The sequence below is a fragment of the Toxotes jaculatrix genome, chromosome 12 (genome assembly GCF_017976425.1).
Source record: "Toxotes jaculatrix isolate fToxJac2 chromosome 12, fToxJac2.pri, whole genome shotgun sequence".
In the NCBI taxonomy this organism is placed as follows: Eukaryota; Metazoa; Chordata; class Actinopteri; family Toxotidae; genus Toxotes; species Toxotes jaculatrix.
The window spans coordinates 5046364-5062954 of NC_054405.1; the positions used below are offsets into that span (position 1 = coordinate 5046364).

Here is a 16591-nt window from a genome sequence, read left to right on the forward strand (position 1 = left end):
AACACTTTATTCACTGCTGGATAAGTGTTCATGGTCCTCCACGCAGACTGTTCACCGACAATGGGGGTGAATTTAATAACAAAGAAATGAGGGACATGGCTGAAAACTTTAACATTGAAGTGAAAACGACTGCAGCTTATAGTCCATGGAGCAATGGTCTCTTAGAAAGGCATAATCAAACTCTCACTGAAATTCTGTTGAAAGCAAAGAGAGACAACGCATGTGACTGGAAGACAGCCCTAGACTGGGCCCTGATGGCAAAAAACTCTATGCACAATGTGCATGGCTACAGTCCCTATCAGCTTGTGTTCGGGCAGAACCCAAATCTGCCGTCAGTTCTCACTGATAAGCCACCAGCTCTAGAAGGGACTAGCGCATCTACTTGGATAGCCCAACACATCTCAGCATTACATGCCACAAGGAGAGCATTCACTGAAGCAGAATGCTCCGAGCGGATCCGAAGAGCCCTTCGTAAACAACTGCGACCCACTGATGATTGTTATGAAACGGGGGATAAAGTTTACTATAAACGGGTGGATTCTACAGAGTGGAAAGGTCCAGGTGTGGTCATCGGTCAAGATGGTGTGGTGATATTTGTTCGGCATGGGGGCACTTATGTTCGTGTACATCAATCCAGACTTCGAAAGGTTGATGGCTGTGTATTGAGAGACAGAGATGGTCAGTTGATGAGAACTGAAAATGTCAGATTACCAGAAACAGGACTCTATGAAAATGACACTGTAAATGAAAGTGAGGAAGAGGCACCCTCAAATGATGAAGATGCTGAGGTTAACAAGGAGCCCTCCCACACATCAGCAAACTCAAATACTACTTGTGAAGGACAAGTAGTTACATACACAGACAGCGGAAGTGGCCAAACACACACTGGAAAAATCCTCAGCAGGGCAGGAAAGTCCACTGGAACATACAAAAACTGGTACAGTTTACAGTACACAGGGCCTGAGGAAATTGCTGGCACAACTGGATCAGTGGGTTTGGGACAAGTGGACAATCTTCAGCTGGGTCCAGCTGGGCATGCTGATTTATGTGCAGGCTGCCATGAAGAGGACGTACTGATTGTGAATGATGATGCCTTCATATCTGCCAAACATGCTGAACTCAGCAACTGGAAACAGAACAATGTATTTGAAGAGATGAAAGATGAAAGTCAGAGGTGCATCTCTACAAGGTGGGTGTGCACACTCAAGGAAACACCACAGGGGATTGTACCCAAAGCCAGACTAGTTGCAAGAGGCTTTGAGGAAGTGAACAGTGAGGAGCTTCCAAAAGACTCACCTACATGCGCCTCAGAGTCTCTTAAAATGATTATGGCTGTTATATGCCAAAAGAAATGGCAGCTGAACTCCATGGACATTAAAGCAGCCTTTTTGCAAGGCAGAGAGTTAACCAGGAATGTCTACATTCGCCCCCCCCCCCCAGAAGCGCAGAGCAAAGGAATTGTGTGGAAGTTGAAAAAGTGTGTTTATGGCCTGGCAGACGCTTCTCTGCATTGGTACAAAAGGGTGAAGGACATTATGGAGCAGTCAGGAGGTGCTGTGTCAAAGGTGGACCCTGCAGTGTTCTACTGGTTGGATGACTCTTGCAATGTGATGGGAGTCCTTGCTTGTCATGTGGACGATTTTATCTGGGGGGGTTCAGAAACATTCTCCGCAACAGTCATTCCTCACCTGAAAGCTGCTTTTCAAATTGGACGTGAAGAACACAACAGCTTCAACTACATTGGAATAGAGGTTCTCTCTGTGGAGCATGAAATACAGGTGCAACAATGGATGTACATAAAAAATCTTCAGCCCATTCCTTTGGACCCCACCAGAGCCACACAGAGAGAGGCCCCTTTAACAGACACTGAGTATGATATGCTCAAGTCAAAGATTGGCCAAATATTGTGGATGGCGAGGCAAAGCAGACCCGACATAATGTGTGACATATCTATCCTAGCGTCCAGTACAAAGCATGCCACTGTCCAGACTCTGCATTGTGCAAATAAACTGATTAGAAAACTGAAGTCAGAGGAGATGACTTTGAGGTTTCAGCATTTGGGAAAAGACAGCTCCCTAAAGCTGGTGGTGTTCAGTGATTCATCCATGGGAAATCTTCCAGATGGAGGCACTCAAGGAGGGCATCTAATCATGCTTATGGGAGAGGCTGGAAGATTCTCACCTATATGCTGGCAATCAAAGAGGATCAGGAGAGTTGTTCGAAGCACTTTAGCTGGAGAGACTTTGGCACTTGCAGATGGCATTGACGGTGCAGTCTTCTTAGCTACACTCTATTCAGCATTCATGAATCAATGGTACGGAAGTGGAGGAAGCAACAAGATGACCTGCGCCAAGTAAAGAAGACTAAAAAGAGTTTCCGAGGTAACAAAGCGAGATGGCCACAGTTAGAGGACAAACTTGAACAGTGGGTTGTTGAACAGAGAGCAGCCAGTATAAGCGTCTCTACAGTTAGTATTCGAATGAAGGCAACAGCGCTAGCTAGCGACATGAACATCAATGAATTTAGAGGCGGTCCTTCTTGGTGCTTTCGTTTTATGAAAAGACGTAATCTCTCCATCCGCACACGTACAACTGTCTCGCAGCAACTGCCAAACGATTACCAAGAAAAGCTGGCCTCTTTCCGCACATACTGCAAAAACAAGATAACTGAAAAGAAGATCCGGCCAGAACACATTATAAACATGGACGAGGTTCCACTCACCTTTGATATTCCTGTGAACCGCACTGTGGAGAAAACGGGGACCAGTACGGTGAATGTACGCACCACAGGGAATGAGAAGTCATCCTTCACTGTAGTTCTCGCATGTCAGGCTAATGGCCAGAAACTTCCACCCATGGTTATTTTCAAGAGGAAGACCTTGCCAAAAGAAAACTTTCCACCTGGCGTCGTCATCAAAGCTAACCTGAAGGGATGGATGGATGAAGAAAAGATGAGTGAGTGGCTGAGAGAAATTTACGTCAAGAGACCGAGTGGCTTTTTTCACACAGCTCCGTCCCTATTGATCTGTGACTCCATGCGCGCCCATATCACCAATGGTGTCAAAAAACAAATGAAGCACACTAATTCGGTGCTTGCTATCATTCCGGGTGGATTAACTAAAGAACTCCAGCCTCTAGATCAGGGGTGTCAAACCTGTCCACAAAGGGCCGGTGTGGCTGCAGGTTTTTGTTCCAACCAATGAAGAGCACACAGTTTGACCAATCAACTGTCTGAAGACTGAGATCAGTTGATTAAATGAGTCAAGTCTGGTGTGCTGCTGCTTGGTTGGAACAAAAACCTGCAGCCACACCGGCCCTTTGTGGACAGGTTTGACACCCCTGCTCTAGATATTGGTGTCAACAGGGCGTTCAAAGCTAGACTGCGAACTGTGTGGGAGCAGTGGATGACAAAAGGCGAACACACATTCACCAAGACGGGACGACATACGCCATCATCTGTCAATGGATCGTGGATGCCTGGGCTGATATCAGTCTCAACTGTGATCCAAGCTTTCGCGAAGGCAGGAATTATCACTGAACTGCCAGACAACAGCAGCGACACTGACTCGGATAATGTCGACTTTGACGAGACGGAACCGGGCACGTTGGATGCCGTACTCACCCAACTGTTCAACTCGGACACTGAAGAGGAAGACTTCGAGGGATTCGTGGATGAGGAATGAACTTGAAAAATTGAGCTTTACGTGCTTATTTCACGTGTTTACAACTGAACAAGGCAGGGAGATATTGTGAATATGGACAGTAACGTTTAAACAACGTTGAGTTATTGTTATATTGTTATTGTTTTGCACTATTTCGCGAGTTACTATATTGTGATTGGACTAACGTTTGATCTACCGGTATCATAATGTTTCTTTAACGTATTTACTAGGGAAAAGTTCCCCTCCACGTTTGTTGACGTATTAACTACGTGATAAAAAGTTGCACTACCTGTTGTACCTTGCTGTTGCTACAAGATAATACTACGTCACTAACGTTACCTCGGGAAAAAAATAAAACAGCTGTTCAAATAGCTTTGAACTGTGACAAATGGAGTTGGAAATACATTGTTTTCAATGGAGGAGGCGCAGATAGCGGTAAGAGCTACCGGTACGTATGGTACCGTATTGTGAATGCACTAATTTGTTTTGGGACTGAACGGAGTTGTCAGAACGTTGGTTTGTGTTCTATCAATAAAGTTTGACTGACTTATCTGACTGTTTTGTTTAGCGCAGCTCCATCTAGTGGATGCATAACGCAACCCCAGCCACTACAGTAGTTTCTATTCTATGCACCTTATAATGCGGTGCGCCCTATATATGAAAACATTTTTAAAATAGGCCATTCATTGAAGGTGTGCCTTATAATCCGATGCGCCTTATAGTGCGGAAAATACGGTAAGCCTTGACAATACTCAGCCAGACCCAAACTCCAATGCACCTGTATACAGAACAAAGCCCATTTAAACTGAGTTGAAGACAAGCCTGCACTTCCAACTCTCGCACACAGAAATTAATGCATGCATATCTATAGAAACACTGACAAAACACGCTCTCACCTTGTTTCTCGTGGTCCTCTGGATCACCTCCTCCATCCTGCGCAGGACAAACACACTCTACATCAGATACAGGTACAAACAATCAAACCTATTTTAAATATTCTGCTACACTTCCACATTCAGCAGGGGGCGTACCTGAGCTCCACCCTGGATATGGCCTCATCCAAGCCAGAGCCCCACTCAGCCACATACAACTGGAAAGAGAGACACATTAATGGATATGTGTAAAAACACTGAACATTTGTCACTCTATCACATCTCTGTTTAAACTCAGCATGGCGTCCCCACACCACAGTCTAAAATTCACAGTGCCAAACTCTTACATGTGGTCATACCAAACAAGTCAGACATATAAAGCCAACTATTACATACACATCTACTTTAATTTAATTTATGTCTAAAGTCAAAGTGGTACAGCTAACGGTTATCCATAGGTCTTACTATTGCATCCAAACTCTTACACTATGGCACCCAGATACCACAGGCCAACAGCCAAAGCATACAGCTCTCTAACATAGGTTTGGTCTGTTTAACTCAAGAGCTTGTAAAACTGTAAAGTCTAAGTGGTACATCTAACATCTCACAGTTTAAATCCTGAGAATCTGGCATCCACACAGCACAGCCTGCGCTGTTTCATCTGCATATTAACTAGTTGTCTAAAAAATTTCTGTTACCTACAACTCAAAATATTACAACTACATTTAGGGGAGGGTGGGGTAAGTTGTGCCAGTTTTTACTTAAAGTGACTTTAAAGCTAGGCCATAACAGTAAAACTTCCAATTTAAATATGTACATATATTTCAGGATGTGGTGCATCTATGGGAACAATGTCTTTGGAACTGAAATATAGTATTTAAAAAATATAGCTTTCTGAAAAAAGTGGTCTCGTGGCACAACTTGCCCCCGGTGTGGGGTAAGTTGTGCCTTTGGAGAGCATACATTGGGGTAAATTGTGCCATTAATTATTGAAGTAAAACAGTATATTTTAATCTCAGAAACTGTAATGCTATATAAAAGCTAGACACATTCAACACAAAATTACTCATTTAAGGTTTATTTAAAGTTATTTTACAACATTAATGGCCAATATTTCACTTATTGAGCCATTGCTGTTTACATTCAGATTTACATAAGTTGAAGCTATATGCTCTTAATAAGAACCCAGTTTTGCTTCTCTGTGAACTATCTGCATGGTAATAAGTAATAATAAGCATTTCCTGGGAAATAATTATTAATGTTCCCTATTACCTTTTCTTAATAAATGCACACTTAACCAAACCTGCTTTTTCCTCTCTAATCCAGCTGGCAGGGATATTGATGTCATTTCTTCGTGCATACTCAAAAGCCAGTTTACGGCATTTAATGGGACTTAGACCGTAAAACATTGCTGCTAGTGCCTTTATATGTTCTGCCAGCTCTTTCTCCATATGTTCATCAAAGACTTGTTTGTCAAATCCAGTTCTTTTATATCCTGGCCTTATTTCTTTTACATCTATTTTTTTCTTCTCCATGTATCATTTTAATGTAATCCTGCATATGTTCATCTGCCTTGCCACCTGACCAATGGACTCCACCTTTTCCACTTCTTTCACTGCTCTGTCCATGTCCTCTAGAGGGGTGGAAGCCCTGTCTTTTCTTACTCTTATAACTTTGTGGCATGATGATCTAATTCTCTTTTTGGCCTAAAATTAAGAATGTCACATAGTTTAAGTAATGAAATGTAAGAATACAATGTACAATTAGAATAAAATGATATGTTTAAACTATTGTGGGTGAGTTGTGCCACTGGCACAACTTAACCCAGGCCTTTTGGCACAAATCACCCCAACCCCAACATTTTGGAAAAAATGCATCATCCAGCAGTTTTAAGGGCAAAATACAGTTTTTTGAACTTAAACATGTTTAATTCTCATGCAATGATGCTCTCGTCTTTACAGGATGAGTAAAAGGCCTGACTCCTCAAAAATCTGTGGCCACATGACCAACTTCTTCTATGGTTCCCTAAAAACAGTGGGTGGCAAAACTTACCTGCAGCACAAATCACCACACTCTCCCTTACACTGACAGTCCTCACAGATGACTCTAGCCATTTAAGCAAAGAATTAACTAAAAGTCCTAAACCTAAGGTTGAAATGTTAACCTAAAGTGTGGAGCCAGTCACTAAGTTTAAACATGGCACATTCTCCAAATGCAGCCTTGAAATCAGCAGCTTGTACATCACAAAATAAGCACAGACAACTGCCATTGGGTAAAAATCAAGCATTTATTTGCAAACACACCCTCCACAACCCCAACAGGAGACAAAGCTCTATACAATTCTTCCTCTTCATGGCCCAGGACACACACCAACTGCCTCTGATCCAACACTTCCTGAATTGAAGACAGAAATGGAGACAGTGAGACAAATGAACCGTCAAATGTAAAAAAAAAAAAAAAAAAAAACAAGACTGAGCAATGTTGACCAACATGCTTGCTCTCTCTCGTGGTCCTTGATCAGTTGCTCCATCCTGCACAATGCACAAAGAAACTAAACATGAGCCACAGGAAGAAAGAAAAAGTCTAACCTTGCATTTTGCAAAACCTCCAGATGCAGCAGGCGGCCTACCTGAGCTCCACTTTGACTGTAACCTCCTCCATGACCTTAATGCCAATCTTCAACCTGCTAAACACAGCCACACACAGACTCACACCTACAAGCCATTGTAGAGGACACAAAAACACCTAGCCACACAACTCCATCAACAACATACAACTATTGACAGCCTCTACATCAAGAGCCAACTACATCTAACACATACAAAACCTACATTGACAAATAACCGCAACTAAGCCTGACAACACTCAGCTACACACTTCAGTTCACTTCCAACACTTTCTACCCATAGGCTTCCACATATACACAGTTGTGCCCGGATCACAAGTGCATATATGCTTTTACCTACAGACAATACTGACAGAACCATAAACACTCTAAACCTACACCAACCCCAATGCTTTTCACACGCATTGAATCCATCCAAAACTAAGCCTTGACAATACTCAGCCAGACCCAAACTCCAATGCACATGGATACAGAACAATTCCCATCTAAACTGAGTTAAACACGCCTGCACTTCCAACTCTCGCGTGCTAAGACACACACACAAAGAGAGAGAAATTAATGCATGTGTAGAAACAGGCAACGTCTCACCTGGTCTCTCATGGCCCTCCAAATAAGCTCTGCCATCCTGCCAGAGAAACACAAACAGGAAACATCAGCACACAAACCACCTTTGAAATGGCCCTTGATTTATTTTTTTTTAATCCACTTTCCACAAAGAGCTCTGACAACACAGAACAGCTGCAGCGTGTCCCTCACTCCCACAGGATGGCACTCTATCCTCACCAGCAGCACCTTCACTGGCTCCACCCCACATACTTACAACACCCTCTAACACACACCCTCTCTCACACACACACACTCTCTCACACACACTGTATAAATTGGTGCACGCATAAGTGTAGAGAGACTACAATGTGGCTCTTGCTCACCTGGTCTCAAATAGTCCTCTCACTCAGCTCCTCCCTCCTGCTGAAAAACACAAACATTGGTTTTGGATACTAATCAAGTCAGTGGTTGAACTTGTAATATTTTGCTTCACTTCCAGCTACAGCAGGGGCCTTACCTGAGCTCCATACTGCCCATGGTCTCAATGTTTGATCGCCACTCAGCCAGAAGCAGCTGCACACAAAGAAACGAGACATTAATGCATGCATAAGTTTTATTCTACATCAAGAACCAACTATGACTCGCACACACTAAACCCACACTGAGCCCAGTTGCCATCCATATAGTGACAAAGACCCACAACTAAAGCCTGCCAAGACTAAACTATACAATACAGCCTGTGCTTCCAACACTACCTGCTGATGGGCTTCCACACATATGCAGTTGTGTCCAGATCACAACTGCATAATGTGTTTCCACATATTGATGCAACAGCCTAGAAATAGCAAACCCACACTCCAAACCTAGTTGTACCCCAGTGCCCCCCAGAACTGATCTAAGCCCCATCCAAAGTGCATTAAAGACAAAAGCAGACACATCCTTCTTTCTGATTTTAATAGACACATTCTCACACTCAGACATGGATGCATGCATGTGTACTGGTAGAAACACTGCACAATGTGGCCTTCATGCACCTGGTTTCAAAGGGTCCTCTGAATCAGCTCCACCTACCTGCAGCAAAAAAAATAAAAAAATAAAAAGACTTTGGATACTAATCTGGTCAAAACTCAATTTTTTTTTTTAATCATCCAAGCTGGCACCCCACTCAGCCAGATGCAGCCACCTGCTGGACATAAAGGAACACAAAAACAAAAAAACAAAAACAAACAAGATACAACTGAATCCTTCAATGCAGAAACACTGAGCAATACTGGCTAACATGCATCTTCTCATGGTCCTCTTGAGGAGCTCCTCCATTCTGCACAACTAGTGATGTTATGCTGGACACCGTATCCATCTTTTGAAGCAGAAGAATTGAGACAGTGGTTCCATCCCTGCTTCAGCAGGCCTACAGTCACATGACCACTGTGATTGATGAGTCCTTGAGGTTTTTTCCCCCCAGGTCTTCCACTCAGATGCAGTACACACGGTTGCTGGGGAGTGTACACAAATGAATCCTTCAGTGTAGAAACATTGAGCAGTATTGGCCAACATGCATCCTCACGGTTCTCTGGATCAGCAGCTCCTCCATCCTGCACGAGACAAAGAAACAGTCAACGTTAGCCATAGGTACTAGGCAAGTCAAACTCTGGAAGTTAAAACATCTTACAATTCAACATGCAGCAAGGGGACTACCTGTGCTTATGCGCTTTCTCTTACTCTCTGATGATGCTCTGGAGCAGCTCATCCTTCCTGCAGAGAAGGAAGGGATAGGGGATCTCTCTCACTCACTCACACACACTTAAGTGTAGAGGCGATGAGCGAAGCCAAGCGTGGTGCATTCTCCCAAACTGTCTCAGCTACTCTGCTGAATCCCTTCAACCGTCCTGCGGAAACCCAGCACATAATAAAGCATGTTAGCCTCTGGTCACAAATCAACTCAAGCTTTGCATTTTAAACTTTCCGCAAATCTTCAACGTCCAATCAGGTGATCTATACGAATCACCTGATTAGTTTGGTTTGTCATGTGAATCACGTGGCGGGATCAAGTGCGTTCAGAGATAGGATAGCTCTATATAGTGGCAGTCATTTGCATTTTTGTTTGCAGAGTAGGTTGGTTTGTTGAGGTTGTTAGATGTTTTGAGAGTTAGTTGTGTTGATAGCATATTTTTGGAGAATCAGTGTAGATAGAGCAATAGATATATACACTGTATAAATTAGATAGATACCCAAGTCTGTATCAAGTAGCCAAGCATTTTCTGTGTACCCCAGCCTCATCTGTGCCATGTGAAGGGGTTTTTTCCCCCAAGGCTGGGGAAATAGTTTGTAAAAGAAGAAATCAATTGAGTCTAAATCAAAACTCAAACAGTTACACAAGCACACCCTCTTCACCGACGTACACATAAACCTCTTCACCCACTAAGCCCAAACCATACCATGATATAATCTGTATTTGCACCAGTACCATGTGAAAATTACATCAGTCTGTATTTGTAGAACACATCTCAGGAATGTACCAGCACCATTTCAATGCTCCACAACACAAAATATAAGTGAAGATTATGTAGGGTTACAATCAGCCATGCCAAATAAACATGTTTTCTATTATTATTATTACAATTGTTATTATCACTTCAAACCACATTATCATCTGGTGCAGTCAAACAGAAAAGTATTATTTATCTAGCTTCATGATTGCCACACTCGGAGTCAGACGTGTGTGTTTTGGTCATAGACTGGTTAGGAAAAATTTATGACTATTATATACTGGTTATGTATATTAACCACTTTACTGCTTCATTCGGTATCGAAACACTCATTGGTTTAGTTGTCCTGCAACAATGTAGCGTGGGTTCGATTCCCGTCAGAGCTGCGTGTTATTTAGCATTTATCATGAATTAGACATTTGGAATGAGATCTGAACACCCAGTATTCAACATCTTTTAAGGGAAGAACTATTAAGAATTGTTTTAGGATAGCTTACAATTCATAACAAAATATCAGGCCAAGTAGCCTATATAGCTGTTATCTACAACAATAAGACATGTCAAATAATATAGCCTATGTATTTAATACATACATTTCATATATGTATTTTATTGTGCCAGCTTGAAACCATATAAGTGTAGTCGAACAAATCCCAAACAATCCATGAACCAGTAATTGACACATCTTGATTGCATTTCACTTTATTGACCACTAGATGTCCTACTCGAACACTGTGTCATTGAAGCCTTGGGTAATGAACCATTTGTTTAAATAAGGTGTCGAAGGTTCAACAAAGCCTCGATCAGTCATCACTACCTCTGTCTACAGGTAACGACTTCAGTTCAATCCACTTACCAGAAAAAGAGCTTGGACAAAGCAGAACCTTACCGCGGCATCCCGTATTCCACTGGAAACTCGAGTCAGCGTTACCCCGACGCCTTATAAGCCGCACCTAACATAAAATTTTGCCCTGCTATTGGCTGAGCCCTCTCCTCCCCGGTCACATGCGTTTGATTAGCGCATGGGCAACAGGTGCGACTGATTTTTGGCGCGGCTCAAACTGGACTCTGATTGGACGGGACTCATGGGTGAAGTGGTAGGAGGGACCTGCGGTGACTGCCCTCATAAAGCAGCAGTAACGTCTGAATCCGGGTCCAACACAGAACAGGTGTTTGAAATGATCACAAATTGCCAGGGGTTCACTTTCAGTCTGACTCCATGGCTTTATGCATTAAAGACTTAAATCAGAATCAGTTTTATTGGCACACACACACACACACACACACACACACACACACACACACACATATATATATATATATATATATATATATATATATATATATATATATATATATAAGGTGTGTTCAAAAGCAAACTAAGTCAACCACTGACTCTGCTGTGGTCACTGGTTAACATGGTTATTATAACAATGTTACAATATGAAGTTTACCAAAAGTTCCCGACTTCAAACGGGCCACAGTGAATTTCTTTCAAAGGTGTGTCACCTGTGGCCTTCCCATCACAATTACGCAGCAAAATCTCCAGTTATGTTTTTGTTCCACACATATACACAGAGTGAGCTCAGAGTAGGAAGAGCTCACTTGATTTCACTTTTATTAGTGTTTAAGGTTGATGAGGCATGTCTTATTGTTTCAGTTCATGCAGAGTAAAACTCAACTCCATTCAACAGTCCTCATTGGGAAATGTGTCTGCAAAACAGTTAAATATCAAAAGAGGAAACACGACAGAGTTTATATAGACTTTTACACACATAATAAAGACCTCAAAACAAATAAAAAATCACTAAAAGACATCAAACAGGCGACAAGAAGGGCCAACAAGCCACGGACACAGAAAGTGAACCCGTCCAACAGAATGTAACTGATGGTCCTTTTTCGTTTCTGCCTCTTCGTGATTTTGTATTTTGTTACGCTAAGTAGAAAAAAAAAATCTAAGTAATTTTTAAATTTCCAGGACTCCCTTCAGACCCACAAAAAGTAAAATGCCTCGTATTTCAATTTTGTTTTTTGTATTTTAAAATGAAAATCAAATAAGCACTCTTTTTTATTTTTTTTAATATCAGCGTTGTAAGGAAAATTCAAATACCAAAAGATAGACGGACCCTTTTCTTATGGATATACTTTAAATTTCGTAAATGTAGTCTAAGCACAGCACCATTATGTTACTCAAGGTGTTTTCAGAGTCCCAGTTTTCCTTTTTCCTTCTCGCTCTACGCTCAGTTCGAGTCAGGTATACAAACGATGGATATCTCATCCTAATCTATGATATATGTCATATTTTTGAAATGAATTTCAGCGTTTTCGATTATTATCTTCTCACACATGCCGGTAAAATAAAGAGTCCGAGGTCCCTCCGATTTCCCGTTTAATCACTGCTCACGGCCTGGCTTATTTTACTTATAATGTGTTCCTCTATTCCTCGGTAGCTCTTAAAGTACTTTAGTATTCGCAGGACTAAAGAAAATGAAAGAAAACTACAACTCCCACGTTGTCTCGAGCCCCAGTCGCGTAGGTGTTTCCGGTGTCTTATAACATTTTACTTCCTTCCACACAGACCGACGCGAACAAACCGAGAAAGAAGACGTCGCTAACTTTTAAATGCTACGGTCAACGGTCGCGTTTCGAGCTTAGGTTTCGTTTATTTTCCGGCGTAAAATCCGCGGCATGTGGTGAGTTGCGTCCGAGAGTTGAAGAATATTTGAAAAACGTAGACATTAGCGCGTAGGCCTCCGAAGAAAGTTTGGTCGAGGGCCTGTAAACAACATGTCCTCCGCCTCGCAGTCTTCCTCTAGACGGCAATGGTGCTACCTCTGCGATCTGCCCAAGATGCCCTGGGCAATGCTGTGGGAGTTCAGCGAAGCTGTGTGCCGGGGATGTGTCAACTACGACGGGGCAGACCGCATAGAGCTCCTCATTGAAACTGCCAGGCAACTGAAGAGCACGCACGGAGTTTTAGACGGCAGGTCCCCCGGTCCACAGCAGGGCAAACCCAGCTCGGCTGGGCCCACTGAAGCAGGGCGGCAGCATGGAGAGCGTGTAGACAGGGGGAGGGGTGAGTATGGGGTGTCTTCTCGCCTCCCCAATGGCCTGCACAGAGCTGAAGATGTAGCCTTGTCAGAGGGCAGCCGACAGAGCCCAAATACTCGCCGGGCTATAGCTGGGGCAGTTCCTAGTCTTCATGGCACCATATCCCATGCCTTGATAGCTCAGGGGTTAGTAGCAGCCCCTCACGGGCTTTTAGCCCCCTTATCAGGCTCCAGGGCTGGGGCCACACCTATTGCGGTCTCAGCTGGCCCCATAATGGGTGATGCTGGCAGAAGACAGGCTGTGTCCCTGGGTGTGGGAGCCAGCACCTCTACTCTGGTGGGTATAGATCCTGCAGTGTGGAGGAACAATGATGTGATAAGTGAACTGAATGAGAGTTCCCGTAGCAGGGTTGAAGGCTGGCCAAACCGTCCCAAAGCAGTCCGGGACGTGCTCATAGCTCTCAGCAGCTGTGTCCCCTTTAATGTGCGTTTCAGGAAAGACCATAATCTGATGGGTCGTGTTCTGGCCTTTGATGCCAGCACAACCCCAGAGTTTGAGCTTAAGGTGTTTGTGGAGTATCCTGCCGGGTCTGGAATGATCTTCTCAGGAGTCCCAGACCTGGTCAGGCAGATGTTCCGTGACTCGGCCAAAGATGCAGGTAAAGCAGTGAACTCTGGGCTGCGATATGTGGAGTATGAGAAGCGGCAAGGCACAGGAGACTGGCGTGGGCTGTCTGAGCTGTTGAATGATGGTGTGCGCATGTTTAAAGAGCCCCCAATCCCAGAGGTTCTGCCACAGCCAGATGCGGTGTTGCCGATGGCAGCTGCCGGACGCCCTGTACAGGCGAAGAGCACTACTCGGCGCCGCAAGGCTTCTCCGGGCTCTGAGAATGGAGAGAGCGAAGGGAGGCCAGAACACCCATCAAGAGAGCCCTGGCCCCGAGGTGCTTACTCAGGCATGGAACCTCTTCCTGGCATGGCTGCCCCTCAAGAGGGGCCACCCCGTTTACACAGCCAGCCCTCACCTATCTCAGCACTCATGGGAGTTGCAGACAGTCTGAGCTCCAGCCAGATGGCCAGAGATAGCCCCAGCATGTCCTCAGCCCACTCCTCCTCAGCCGGGCGTCCCACCAGCAGCAGCCCCTCCACTGCCTCCACCTCAGTCTCCCAGGCATCCATGGGGCAGGGTGCAGTGGGGCCGAGCAGCAACACCAGTGCTGGAGAGTCCTCAAGCAGCGCTCAGGGCACCTTGCTCTGCTGCACCCTCTGCAGAGAGCGCCTAGAGGACACTCATTTTGTCCAGTGTCCATCTGTCCCACACCACAAGTTCTGCTTCCCCTGTACCCGAGCATTCATCCGCAGCCAAGGTCAAGGGGGGGAGGTGTACTGCCCCAGTGGAGAGCGCTGTCCCCTGGCTGGATCCACTGTGCCTTGGGCTTTCATGCAGGGAGAGATCTCAACCATCCTGGCCGGAGACGGAGATGTGACGGTAAAGAAGGAGAGCGACCCTTGACATCTCCATCCTGTTGTGGCGAATGGTAAGACGGTGAGAAAACTTGAATTTACTTGTCCTTATTGTTATAATGAATACAAGGGATGAATCTCCTGACTCAGGGCTGGTTAGGAAGTCATTAACATTTAGTTTGGAAAAACTGACTTAAAAAATAAACGAGCAATACTTGTCAGTCATTTATTGAAGCAATTTCTCTTGAGCATAATACCAGACATTACCTAGTAACAGCTTGTTAAATGTGAGGATTTGCAGCTTTTCTTGGTCTTATGTGATAGTAAATGTAACATCTTTGAGTTATAGGCCTCAACTTCAGGAAATTCAAACATTTTCACAATTTTCTGCATCTTACAGACCAAACATTTAAATAATTTAACGATAACCAGCAGCTGAATCACCAATAAAAATAATCATGTAGCCCTAATTGGAGTAGAAGACATTTTTTCCACAATCAACACTCTATTATAAAAGCAGGAGCGGTAAGTGTATAGTCTGTCATGGCAAGATGACATCTCAGTGGTTTGTTGGATGCTGAGTTAGAGCTCGGACCGAGGCAGAAAAATGTCAAATCTGTCATCAACAGCTTGTTCACAAATTATATATATATATATATAAAAAAAGAAATTACAAAGGATAATAAAAAAAATCTTGTGTAAAAGCCTCACATCATGACCTGAGCTCTGATCTGTGTGATACAGGGTCAACAACACACCATGGTACTTTATGTGCTGTAGAGCAGCTGGTAGTTGTTGCAATAATTTTGATAATTTATCATTGAAGCAGTATTCAAAGAGAACTGCAGACAGTTCTCTGGGCCCAGCTTCCAGCTCAGACTTCTGTGATATTAAACTGCTGTGTGTTTAAAAATGTTCCTAAACTCTTACACATACTTTTTCCTCTTTTTCCACAGTGGATCAAACACTTTGAAAGCACTTCCCTATTATCTCAAGCAGAGGTCCTCTTTGGCTGCAGTTCATCCTTTGTGCCTCTGAGAATAGAATAACTCTGAACCCCAGGACAGCTACACACATACACTCACACACTCACACACATTCACACACACTGTTAACTGAAGACACAACAATACTCACTCATGAGAAGAGGGACACGTCCGTGTGTCGGGGCTCGGCTCACCTGCTACATCTTGACCGAATGTTGAGTCCCGGCCACATTCCTCCCGCTCTCCTCTGCCCAGCGCAGCAGAGGCTCTCATCAGGCCTCGAGTCAAAGCCCAGGATTGAAAGCACATGCTTGTTTTAAGAATGACAATCTATTTTGTCTTTCATTTGTGTTTTTGTTATATATGTTGCATACTGTCCTATACAGATGGGTGACAGCGATGTCGATAGATGGTTTAACAGAATCATGCAATTCTCTGAAAAACAAATGAATGTTCAAAATGTGGCAAAAACCATTGGGTCCTTAAAGCCAAGGATTAAAAAATGTAATCCCACATTATGTCTCTTAGGTATTCTCCCTATATTGTATGTCAAAAATGTGAATTTACTTTCAATATGGCTATGTAATTTCTATTTTTGATACAATACAAATTTATATGTATTTGTTTATAGTGATAAGAAGACCAAAGATGGCTTCATGCGCAATGTAATTTTATTGTATTGTAGCTGTTTATGCTGTATCCACTGATAACCTTGGCATTGGTCACTAATTTGTTCATCTATCACAGCAGTAAGCTTGTTTTGTCTATTTACTTTTTGAATTGTATGTATGGTAAGATAATTAGCACCACAATCTTCAATGGTTAACCCGCATACTCATGTGATCTTAACAGGTCAATTCTACAATAAATGACAAAATAGTTATTAGTTGTAGCTGGTTT

The 16591-nt window shown here is 43.4% G+C and overlaps 1 protein-coding gene and 1 long non-coding RNA gene across 3 annotated transcripts; one reads left to right on the forward strand and one right to left on the reverse strand.

Moving 5' to 3' along the window:
- Positions 1-9243: 9243 nt before the first annotated feature.
- Positions 9244-11140, reverse strand: LOC121190465. Its single transcript, XR_005894990.1, has 3 exons — positions 11048-11140; positions 9401-9591; positions 9244-9297 (listed from the first exon to the last, which is right to left on the reverse strand). It is a non-coding gene; the product is annotated as an uncharacterized LOC121190465 (long non-coding RNA).
- A 1598-nt stretch (positions 11141-12738) lies between these two features.
- LOC121190462 (interferon regulatory factor 2-binding protein 1-like) lies at positions 12739-16574 on the forward strand. Of its 2 annotated transcripts, none has more exons than XM_041051218.1 (2): positions 12739-14787; positions 15662-16574. In XM_041051218.1, exon 1 carries the CDS (start codon positions 12979-12981, stop codon positions 14752-14754), a length of 1776 nt encoding a protein of 591 aa, XP_040907152.1. In that variant the 5' UTR covers positions 12739-12978; the 3' UTR covers positions 14755-14787; positions 15662-16574. The 2 variants fall into 2 exon arrangements, with proteins under 2 accessions (XP_040907152.1, XP_040907151.1); XM_041051217.1 differs by having other exon boundaries at positions 12739-14779.
- Positions 16575-16591: the final 17 nt, after the last annotated feature.